General features: G+C 45.9%; 2 protein-coding genes across 2 annotated transcripts in view; one reads left to right on the top strand and one right to left on the bottom strand.

Moving 5' to 3' along the window:
• Positions 1 to 3,670, bottom strand: part of LOC121700050 (COP9 signalosome complex subunit 1-like) — a 23,772-nt gene extending 20,102 nt beyond the window's left edge. Inside the window, exons 1-4 of the mRNA XM_042082718.1 lie at positions 3,541 to 3,670; positions 2,199 to 2,291; positions 897 to 1,078; positions 1 to 144 (exon numbers count right to left, since the gene is read on the bottom strand). The exon at positions 1 to 144 is cut by the window's left edge and continues 24 nt beyond it. Of these exons, the coding sequence (XP_041938652.1) occupies positions 1 to 144; positions 897 to 1,078; positions 2,199 to 2,291; positions 3,541 to 3,573 (452 nt within the window). The 5' untranslated portion in view covers positions 3,574 to 3,670. The remainder of the gene's footprint in view (positions 145 to 896; positions 1,079 to 2,198; positions 2,292 to 3,540) is intronic.
• Positions 3,671 to 3,743: 73 nt separating this feature from the next.
• Positions 3,744 to 11,993, top strand: part of rfng (RFNG O-fucosylpeptide 3-beta-N-acetylglucosaminyltransferase) — a 16,453-nt gene continuing 8,203 nt past the window's right edge. The window contains 2 exon segments of the mRNA XM_042082719.1: positions 3,744 to 4,553; positions 5,661 to 6,243. Of these exon segments, the coding sequence (XP_041938653.1) occupies positions 5,782 to 6,243 (462 nt within the window). The 5' untranslated portion in view covers positions 3,744 to 4,553; positions 5,661 to 5,781.

The raw sequence follows: 11,993 nt of genomic DNA on the forward strand, positions 1-11,993 counted from the left end.
CCTTTGTAGTTCTTGAGGTCAGTATCGAGCTTCTCCAGCTTCAGCAGGGCCTTCTTGCGGGTGGATTCGGCCCAGGCCGCATCCAGCGTCGGGAAGTCCTCCCCACTGCCCTCGGGCGCGTCTTCCACTGTCGCCTGGCCTTCACTGTACCGAGCATGTGAACACACACAGACACAGACACACGACAAATCCATGAGTACACTGCAAGGCTAAATCCTAGAAACACACACCTAACAACAAGAGCAGTAAGACAACTGCAGTTCCTCCTCACCTCTATAACTGTAAAAAAAAAAAATCCCAGTTCCTAACCCTAATCCCCCTATACAGGGACAAGGCTAACAAGGCCAGTGAAATCTGGTTTAGATCCATGTGGTTGTTACATAATAAATGCCACAACCACAGTTTGCTATAATATTAGTACGTTATATAAGGTGTTATGATCAGTAATATGAATAGTATTGGAATGGTCACTGAACTCTTTAATAACCTGTGCATCATATGTAGGGCTATGACAGCGTAAAGGTCAACGTGCTGGATGGATGACGCAAAATTGATCATACTTCAGGTCGGGTCCGGCCCTTCCGTACTGCAGTCAAAATTTGTGCCCGTAGGAATCTCGCGTATTGCCTGTCCGTAAGTGGATGTGTGATACAACGCGATCCAGTAGGTGGGAGATTGGTATGCAGGTACGCAGGTAAATGACCGCACAAATGACTGCACACAAACACACACACACACACACACACACACACACACACACCATAGCCATATGTGCAGAAGTATACTTGTTGCTGAACGGTACAGATGGGTTGGTTGGTACACATGCACACACACACACGTACGCGCACACAGACACACGTGCACACACACACACATACAGATGGGTTAGTTCCTACCGGATGGCCTCCACGAGTTTGCGGTGCAGCTCCTCGTACACGTCCACATTGAAGGTCCTCTGCACGAAGGACAGGGCCAGCTTCAGGGCCTCCGTGCGTAGCTGAGGACAGTGCTCGGCCACAAACTGCAGCCGCTCGATCCGCATCAAACTTCCGTAGCTCGAAGCATACTGCTCCAGGTCCTGGAGGGGGCAAAGGTCGGAGGTGAAAGGTCAGGGGCCACAATAATTCGATTAGTTGTCAACTATTTAATTATTTGCCAACTATTTTTGGTAATCGGTGAATCCATTAGTCGTCCTTTAAAGAAAACACCTCCAAAATCTCTGATTCCAGCTTCTTAGCTGCTCTCTATGACAGTAAATTAAACATATTTGGTGTGTGGTCAAAAACAAGGCATTTCTTCACTATTTTATCGATCAAACAACTAATCAATTAATCAAGAAAATAATCAACAGATTAATCGAATGTATAGTAAAGTGGTGTGATGGTGGTGTGTGTGTGTGTGAGCTCATCATGATGGTCAAGATTAGACATTGCTAATTCTTGTCACAAAACTGTACACAGTAGAGCAGTGGTTCTTAACTGGTCTGGCCTTGGGAGCCACAATTTCCCATGTTAATGTCCACATGTTAATCCCATGTTTTTAGCGTCGTGGCAACTGATACGGTGAGCTACGTGGTAAGACAAGCGACATGACTGTACTTGTTTGGAACACGCTGATGTTCGCCGTTACATTACCAGTCCTCAACTCCTGATGTCGCCTTTCAAAGTATGCTACTCGACAGGTTTGTCTTTGACAGGGGTGCTTTGTTTCCATGTGGCATTTTAGTTTGGATGGTTTCGTGCTCTCATATGCCAGCAATTCAAAGCACACCACACACTGGGGTTTCTGTCCCATTTTGTACTCAATTTAAGTAAATGCACAACGTACTTCAAGGACAAAGCCACTTACCAGAGAGGGATTCTCCACAACATAGTTAATGTGAGGCTCATTTTGCTTACCAGGGAGGGATTCTCCACAACATAGTTAATGTGAGGCTCATTTTGCTTACCAGGGAGGGATTCTCCACAACATAGTTAATGTGAGGCTCATTTTGCTTACCAGGGAGGGATTCTCCACAACATAGTTAATGTGAGGCTCATTTTGCTTACCAGGGAGGGATTCTCCACAACATAGTTAATGTGAGGCTCATTTTGCTTACCAGGGAGGGATTCTCCACAACATAGTTAATGTGAGGCTCATTTTGCTTACCAGGGAGGGATTCTCCACAACATAGTTAATGTGAGGCTCATTTTGCTTACCAGGGAGGGATTCTCCACAACATAGTTAATGTGAGGCTCATTTTGCTGGTCGTCCTGAGGATCTCCATCTATCTGCATGGGCTCAACAGGCCCCTGGTAATACAATGAGACACAGACAGTTAGGAAAGGAGCCTCTTCACGACTAAAATATGTACCAGCTCATAAAACAAACAACAACCCTACTCTTAAACCAGTTTGGACTTAATTTGGACAGTGTGATAGTGATGTGTTAGTCATTGTTAGTTATTTGAATGCAATATTTGGACATAAATACATGCAGAAGTTCTCTTAATATGTAGCATGTAGTTTGTTAACTCTGTGGCTTTGAAGCCTCTTGCTGGGTCCCTCTGCTGTGTATACTAGTACTGTAATCTTTCATTCCTCGCATCATATGCATACCTGACTGCAATGGTCAGTGACACTCTTGTATCACTGACCTAGCTGATCAAGGGTAGGCCTACTTTAATTACACTTAACTCGAGTGTGCTTTGGACAGGGGTTGATAGAATAAGCAGAGGGAAAGGATCCAGGGGGAATTACAAGTAGGCCTACATAGTTCAGAGACAAGCCTAAACTGATTTTAGCTAAGTTATAACCTACGAGTAAACGATGGTAAACCTACAAACAGAAGAGCAACATGGCTTCATTCCATAAGGTTGCTCTTTTAAGAGGTTTTCCACTGACTTGAGTTCACAAGATATTTAGCTAAACCAATCTTTCGAATACCCCCGGGAAGTAAGTCAACACAGGTTGTCAGGATTGGGGGAACATACTTGATCAACTTGACTGAATACCACTAACACACAGCTGTCAAGTCCAAACAATAGTTCCGGCTGTGTGCAATTTGTAGGGCATATAAGGTAAAGCTATGATGATTACTACAACACGTGACAAGTGTCAAGCAATAATGCCCAACAGGTGCTGTTAAAACTCGTGACAGCTTGCATCCGTTGACAGTTTGGGCTACATTGTAAATTGAGGGTTAACATACTGCCACTGCGATGCCAAATGACGTTAGGGGTTGCTGTGCTTTCTGTCAATCTCTAATGTACACTTCGTGCGATATGTATGATCCGACTTGACATCAACAAAGTTATTCAGGACTAGAGCAACAAGGAGACAATTGAAGTGTATCCTGGCGAGAGAAAGGTTAACATCAGATTGGATTATTGCTAACTTGTATATGAGCACTGTTTGAGTTGGGTAAATTAGCTAATAATAGCGCAACGCATCATGCATGATCGGTGTATGTTAGTGGCCCCATACATGCAAAGCTGCTACCTCGTCAACTGTTACAGATAGCTATCCAGACCTTCAAAACGTTTCAGATATTCCACCTTACCTGAAAATTAAACACTTGCACGGGTAGCGGCATCTCTCACCGGTCTTTCCGCTCTGTTGTTGAATCACAGAGCACAGGCAGCACACGCAAAATACATCCGGGGCAATCTTGCGCACATGAGAGAGCATATCCGATTGACGTCATCGCGTAAATGTTAATCCTAGATCCAGATGCAGCTGCCTGATTTAATTGTATCCTCGCCTAGGGAGAAAATGAATCTCAGTTGCGTGGGTGAGACGTAAATAGACTGTGTGCGAGCATGTAGAATTTTGTGCAAGAATGCTTTCTTTGTAGGATAGTATAGTTTAGGCCTACTACATTTGTTTATGTGAGTTGGAGAGAATAGAATAAGAACAGCAAGTTAATAACAGCAACGTTGATGTTTATTATTCCTTTGAATTTTTTTTAGAATGTATGTTAGAAATACAACAACCAAATCATTCAACTTAGTGCCATCCATCCGTAACCTAAGCTGCAGGTCAACACAAGCAGTGGTAGAGTGCCAGGCAGAGGGCGCTCGGTCCCGTAGCATGCTTCTTTGTGAGAATAAAGCCCACGGTGATAAAATGGTCTGCGTCCAAAATGCATAGAATCGAGCAAGCACGGAGCATTTAAAAACTGTCGTCACGAAGGCAGTCCGTGGCGTTTGGGGCACTGGAAACCGATGCAAGGACTACATGGCTGTTTTGGCATTGTCTCAGTGAAACGGCATCGGAAGAAAACCTAGCTGCTTGCTCGCTTCGGTGTAGATAAGTTCAGGAGCCGCACTGTTGATAGTCGAGTCGATACCAGGGCGGAGAACAAAAAGATTCAACGCTGATGCTAGCGTTTTGGAAACACTGTTTCCCTCAGCTCAAATCTGTAGCCTACTATTTTTGGCACAATTAGGCGAGCAACTTTTCTCTCATCTTCTGGACAATGACTTTCATGACAGCTACGCAAGTTAATTAATTTTTCTGCGGAGGTCAAGTTGAGGAGTTCCTACCAAAACATGTGCCAGCCTCAGAGTCAAGGTAAGAGAATGTATTAACTCGTTTAGAATTTTTGAGGTAACATACTAAATGCTCTTTACTGTGTGAAGTAGCCTACACATTTTTAGACTGTATGAATGTATCACACAACCTAAATTAAAATATGACCAAAGTGTTGTTCTGAATAGCGCTTTGCTGTGTAGACGATTGAAAGCAGTACATTCAGAATGAAGTAGTTGCAACATTTCCGAAGTAACATTGCGCAATAGACCTGTTACTTTGTCTTGTAGGCTACTCACAATATACAGAAATAGAGTGGACAGATCTTATGGGAGTATTCTTTTCCATATTGGTTTTGAGACAAGTTGGTCCGAGGGCTCGATCAGGCAGGCTGCGTTAGAACCAGCTGTTTTCATTGGCAGCTGCCCCCACGCTCTGCCTCGTATGGTCTACTGCTTTTCCTTGAAAGTTTAGCCTACTGCAATTATATTTCGCCACAGCCGTTAATACTACTTTAACTTCCCTTAGTGGTGTAAGAACTCTCATTTAGGGTCATTTGCAACTTAATACGAATACAACTTCGCTGGACATGTCCTGTCAGACCTACGTACGTGAAATTAATTTCTTCATTGAGTCGAGTTGCGTAGGTAGCATTGGCCTACTACACACCATCAACCAAGATCATCATATTATAGCCCACATGTGTTATTTTGGGCCACACCATCGAACAACAACGTCGTTTCACCACGTAGCATTCCTGCTCACGTAAAATGACATCTGTTACCAGTTGGAAGTATCGATGCCACTCTGAAAATAGAGGACAGGAAATTGCTCACATATTGGAGGGCTGCAATTAGGGTGTACGGGAGCTTCACATCAGATAAACACCATTTTAGGTGTTCGTGGATGGTCTGTCTACTGCACACTGCCCTAAACTACTAATTTATTTTACTTTGTTATAAGGCCTTTTAAATGTCAGCTGAATGCAGCCTATTGACAAGAGACCATAGATGGTCTTACTCAGTGTTGAAGATTATTTTTTTAGGAAATAAAGGCTAGTTTTATGATAATCTCTCTCTCTCTCTCTCTCTCTCTCTCTCTCTCTCTCTCTCTCTCTCTCTCTCTCTCTCTCTCTCTCTGTGTGTGTAGGACACACTGTGATGTGCTGAGGATGGCTGGTCCAAACGCAAGTGCCTGTGGCCCTGCAGGCTAAACGTCAACCCTCCCTCCTCCCTCCCTCCCCACCTACAGAGGAAGGACGGAAGGAAGAATGCACCTGTCCCACATCGGCATCAACAAGCTCTGCTTCCTCGTCTCGCTGGCCCTATGCGCCTTCCTCCTGCTCCTAATCCCTACCCTCCAGGCTCCCCCGCGCCAGGGGGACCGGCTGCCACCCCCGCCCCGACCCCACACCAAGCCTGCCAGCGCAGCGGGCCGTCTTCCGTCCGGCGGCAGTGCCCGCTCGAACAAGACCACTGTGGCACACAGGGTCACGCTCGACGAGAGCCAACAGACTCGTAAAGAGAGTGCTGGGGCTGAGATCAGGTCCCTCAAGGGGGATGCTGGCGCTGCTGCTGCTGCTGCTGCTGCTCAGAGGAGATATTCAGGGTCTCGTTCCAGAGACCCGCTCGAGCCCAAAGACATTTTCATCGCCATCAAAACAACCAAGAAGTACCACAAGACTCGTCTGGAGCTGCTCTTCCAGACCTGGGTGTCCAGAGCAAAGGAGCAGGTAGGAGAATAATAATAACAACAACAACAACAACACATTACATTATTATAACACTTTTCTAGGCACTCAAGGCGCTTCACAATTAAAAGGGGAACCTCACTAACCGCCACCAGAATATGAGAGGACGTACTGTAGATGCCTTTGAAGTAGGAGAATTTTACCTCTGAGGCATCCTCTACAATTGATATTAATGGTTTCATTGAATGAATTAATTTGAGGAATAGGTGAAAGGGTGTTCCATGACAAGACCTCTGTGCAGCATTTAGCTATATTCTGTCATTTCAGCTAAGTGTGTTTTGCTGGTGAGGTTGGTTGGTTGTGAATGAGTGGCTTGTTGTGGGTAATGGACACAGTCTAAACTGTTTGGGTCAGGAGTCTCAATAATTTAGTCTAGGTTAAATGACAGTGAGGGTGACAAAGAAGGAATGAATGGAAGTGTTCAGCACAGATCAGTATGTTATTGTTAACTGTGGATTTCAAGGTTGGTTGGTGTTTTGAGTTTAGAATGTTCTAGGTCACTGCTAGTATTGACTATAGATAGTTTTTTATTTTATTGACATTCTGTGTTTAGTGTGGAGCTTAGTACAGCTGTTTTTGTAAATATAAAGTAGCTTTAATTGGGCATAGTTTAGGTTGCTACCTCAGATTTGTTTCATGTGGCATATGTAGTTGTGTGTGTTAGTTTGATGTGGGTAAACAAACACAGTCTTGGTGTAAAACATTTAAGCTTTATGTAGTTTGATGTTGGTGGTGTACACGCTTATTTGCTGGTTAATATGTGATCATGAGACTTGCAGTGGTATTGGATATTCGTGTGGGTATGTGTGTGTGTGTGTGTTTGTGTGGGTACCATATAGAATGTAGATGAGTGCTGTTTATGTGTATGTCTGGTGCGTAGACCCTGTTTGAAGAGTCAGTCTTGAGTATGTGGACTCTAAACTTGGCAGCACTTTTGAGAAGGTCAGGTCAGCAGTGGCAAATTGGAGAGTGATAATGTGAGAAGAACTGCAAGTGTGTGTGTGTGTGTGTTTACTGTATTTGTGTGTGTGTGTATGTGTGTGTGTTTATTTGTGTGTGCGCGCGGCGCACGTGTGTATACATGGCAGATACTCTGGCAGTGTGCCTCATGGAAGTTAAGTGCAGGGGGGGAGGGTGGCATACCCCCTGGGCCCCCCGGAGGTAGGAAGTTCCTTAGCAACTTGAGACCCTCAGCCACACACACATATGTGTAAGGTGTGTGTGTGTGTGTGTGTCTGTGTGTCCTAAGACCCCCTTGCTGTGTGCGCGAGTGTGTGCGTGTGTGTGTGTCTGTGACTGCATGTGTGTGTGTGTGTGTGCGTGTGTGTGTGTGTTTGTGTGCGTGCATCTGTGTGTCCTAAGACCCCCTTGCTGTGTGTGCGAGTGTGTGCGTGTGCCTGTGTGTGTGTGTGTGCGTGCGTGCATGTGTGTGTCTGTGTGTCCTAAGACCCCCTTGCTGTGTGTGTGTCTGTGTGTGTGTGACTGTGTGTGTGTGTGTGTGTGTGTGTCTCCTACAACCCCATTAGTGTGTGTGTGTGTGTGTGTGTTCATGTGCATGCATGTGTGTGTGTCTCCTACAACCCCATTTGTGTGTGTGTGCATGCAGTACTGCTTAAGGCATGTTTGCTTTTGCCCAGGAATCCCATCTCAACTCTCGGCCTCACAGGCAGACTTGACTCGAGGGGCCTGGGAAGGGTGGGCACCCAAGAGGGTAGGGTGGGGTGGGCTTGACTTGACTCCACCACCGGCTGCTCCCCAAGGACATGTGGAGAACCTGGAGAGACTGAGGGACACATGGGGATTATAAATCACTGTGAGGACTGAAGACGTTCTGTGGAATGCTTTTGTGATGGGGTCAAGGGTTGTCTTCCTTCTCTTCTTGTCTCTCTCTCTCTTTCTCTCTTTCTCCATCTCTCTACCTCTCTTCTGAGAGAGAGAGATCTCACTCTGTCTCCGAGGCTTTTGTAGAGAGACTGAGAGAGAGACTGAGAGAGAGACTGAGAGAGAGACTGAGAGAGAGACTGAGAGAGAGACTGAGTCACAGAGGCAACTTGAACGGCTAAAGAGGAGAATCCATGTGGAAACAGCTGGTCATCTCTGCTCTGAATCATATCTCTGCTGAAAGCATATCCCAGATGCATGCACTGTGCCTGAAACATTGTGGAATTTGAGGAAATCTTGCATTCCAGACTAGAAGAACTCCACCTTTTGTAATATAATTTAGGGACTGCGTTGCCATACCATGGCATATCGGCCCCTATTGCCTAAATGACCTCTCCCTCTGCCTTGTTCCCTGACCCTTCGAATACCTTCATGGACAGAACTGACTACTACAACTAGTTTATCCATTTTACTGGGTCCACATCCACATTTCACGTTGATCTTCCAGGCATGTTGAAGCCATCCACTTTGCTTTGTGGGTTTGAGCCTAGGCCCAGGGGCTGATGCTGCGATCCCGCATTGTTGATCCTGGCATGGGGAAACCCTGGCAGAGATGAGGGGGGGGGGGGGGGGGGGGGTTGTGGCGGTGGGGAGGGAAGGAAAGGGGTGTGTGTGTGTGTGTGTGTGTGTGTGTGGTGGTGGGGTCTCTAGGAATCTCCAGAGCCACAGCCGAAGTGCACTCAATGGAGCAGAAATAAGAAGTAAGCAGTTATTTGTTTACCCCTCACTCCCCACCCCATCCACACTCACACACACTCACTCACTCACACACACACACACACACACACTCACTCACACACACACACACACTAACTCACTTACTCACACTCCATCTGGACTCATAAAAAGCAGATTTGCGATGGGGCCACTTTTTGCACAATGGACTGCAGTGTTCGGCTACGACCTCCAATAAGAGGCAGCATTCTTTCCCTAATTAGCTCCTTAGCACCCTTGGAGTGTGCAGGGCTGTTGTTTGCGGTAACCGCTGGTGAGAGAGTAGACAATTGGAGGGTGTTCTAGAATATGTCGTGTGTTATTGCAAGGTTAGCACATTCATTTCGTGGCCCAGCCACAGATGAGAGGTGACCATATTCCTGTTGTCGTTTTTTTACGGCTCTCAAAATATCCGCTGGTTCTGGTCCGAATTGAGCCTGGGTCTGGTGCTGTTCACTGGGTCGAATATGTCATGTTGTTGGAGAATAAAGAAAGAATGAGTAGCCAGCCACACACTCGTAACTCTGGGCTAAGGCTGTTGCCAAAACATCGGTCACAAATAAATAGTCAAAAAGAGTTAAGAGTGTTTGGCTACTCTTTCGTTCTTTATAATCTCTTTCTAGCCATCTCCTCTGTTTGGGTTTGCATTCCTTCGCCACGTTTATTCACAATGTTGTTGCAGAATAGCATATGGTGCAGTGTGAATGCACAGTCACATAGTGTCAGTGCCTGCAGATGAGAAGTGATTGCGTTGTTGTTGTTGTTGCTGTTGTTGCCCTAGAGATCTGTGGTCTGGTCCGAATCTGGTGCTGTTCAGTGGGTAGATTGAGATTAGATCATGTATCGTTGGAGAATAACGCTTGATGTAGGGTTCCTGCCGTGCCCGTCCGTGGCTGTCTTCGGTGCACGTCTGGCGTGGTGGATCTGATGGCACATCAGTGGGGTATACTACGAAGCACGTTAGACATATCTAGGCTATGTAGACATATCGAGGCTTGACAAAGCCTTGACTCAGGGGTATACGTTAAGTGATACTACGATTGCAGTTATGTGATATATTTGTCAAACTAGGCTTTCAGCTCAGATCTGTGCGCGTTCTCGGTGTTGGGATGACTTTGGCCAATCGTGTAACGTGGAGACGCACAAGACCGCCTCTATTTAAAAACAATTACTTCCGCATTCATGAGCGATAGCTTAATCTACACTGCGGTCATTTTTTTGTGTCTAACCTATAACATCAAATAAATCAATTGTCATCAGTTGTTGTATGGTATGCACGTCCATAGTGGGATACTTGCACGCACAGCACTATTAAAGCGCATTCGAGATCCAAAATGTTAGTAGAGGCGGAGCTCCACCTGTAAGATATATGACAGAATCCTACACGTGAGAGAACTTCGTTTTTAACGAGCTATAACTTAGCACATAACCTCCTCTCGACCAGGTTTGGTTGACAGCATAAGATACCATGGTGATATAGCGACACTAAAACAGATCCACTTTCGTGTCACAGCATAGCCTGGCTTTGAGCGCAACATACCTCGCTAACCCACTAATCGAGATTCGTAGTACACCCCACAGCTGCTCTCCAGGGCATCACTTGCTACTGACTCGGACTGTGATGTGCTTTGACTGCACTCCAGTTCTAACAGCTGACTTGTGACTTGTGCTCCAGACTTGTGGGCCCTTATCTGGCCCGGACTTGACCCGGACCGAGGCCAGATCTCTCACAGGAGTCGGCTGCTCACCGGGGGGGGTGTTGATGTTAGCCAAGGTCATATTTCACCACGCGGTCCCCGCAGTTTTATCACCTGTTACCTCCAGACTTTTAAGGCCATTTATGAGGAGAGAAGCCATTAGTCTCTGTGGCTCCGCATGCAAACTGGACAGCTGGCTGGGTGTTGCTACCAGCTGTGAGACACGGGGCGGCGCAGGCCAGCGGTGTGGGCAGTGGATAGTGTGCCAGTAAAGAGAGGGAAGAGTGGTTTAGTGGAAAACGAGTGGAGTTTTAGATGGCGGAAAAACCTACGCGCAGACCAGCCTCCTCGAGGAAAGCATGACACATCGGACACTTAACAGGAGGTGCTCTCCCCCAATGGTTGAGGGATGGCAAAACATCTGTAGGTACTGTGTGTGTGTGTGTGTGTGTCTGTGTCTGTGTACACAACACTGATTTCAAACACACACACATGCGTGCGTGCGTGTGCGTGACATTCCTTTGGTGGGGTTTCTTCCATGCCTAATTAGATACACCCCTTCCAGGTTTTTAAGGCCCATCTGAAATCTTTCAGTGAAATTCTTTTGTGTTTTTCTCCACCCCCTGCAAAACAATAACCGCATTGTGTAGTTTTCCCCCCTCTCCATACGCATGTGGTAATTGTTACTCTAATGCTAAGCACCGGCCATGTCAAAAGAATAAAAACGCAAACAAATAGGAATCAAGAGGGACACAAATCAGTGGACGCTGGAGGGGAGTAGCGCTGGGCTGACGTCAGACGCCGCGTTGGAGACCCCTGTCCGTTTAGTGAGCTGACGTTGCGAAGGGGCCCGCTGATGATTTATCCTCCTCTCTCTGGTCTGGTGTCTGTTAGTGGGGTGGTGGCTCTGTTTGAAGAAGGAGTGGCACTCTGTGTCTGCTCCAAAGTCAAGACCACAGATGAGATGCGCTCCATGGCTGGACAGTTTGGGGTCCAGAGGAATACTAGAGGCAAAAGGCAGCTGTGTTTTGCGTCAATTGCGGGAGATGACGGAGATGTCCATGCTGTTTTATTTATATATATATATATATATATATATATATATATATATTACTTTATATATTTATCTGTTTATATATTCATTTATTTTTTTAAACTCCTGGTCTGTCCTGTCCTATCTCTTTCCTTTCACCGCAAGGTGTTTGTTTGCTTACTTTTGTTTTGCCCTTTTATTTTCTAGTTTTTGTTTTGATCTCGGGGCCTTATAAGTGTTTATGTTTATGGTTCTTAGCTAATGCTTTTGTCCAAAGCAACTTAACAATCATAACAATAAGCATTATCATTAAAAGTTAACAGTTAAAAGCGGTCATGTAACCTCGA

The sequence above is a fragment of the Alosa sapidissima genome, chromosome 24, assembly GCF_018492685.1.
Source record: "Alosa sapidissima isolate fAloSap1 chromosome 24, fAloSap1.pri, whole genome shotgun sequence".
NCBI lineage: Eukaryota > Metazoa > Chordata > Actinopteri > Clupeiformes > Clupeidae > Alosa > Alosa sapidissima.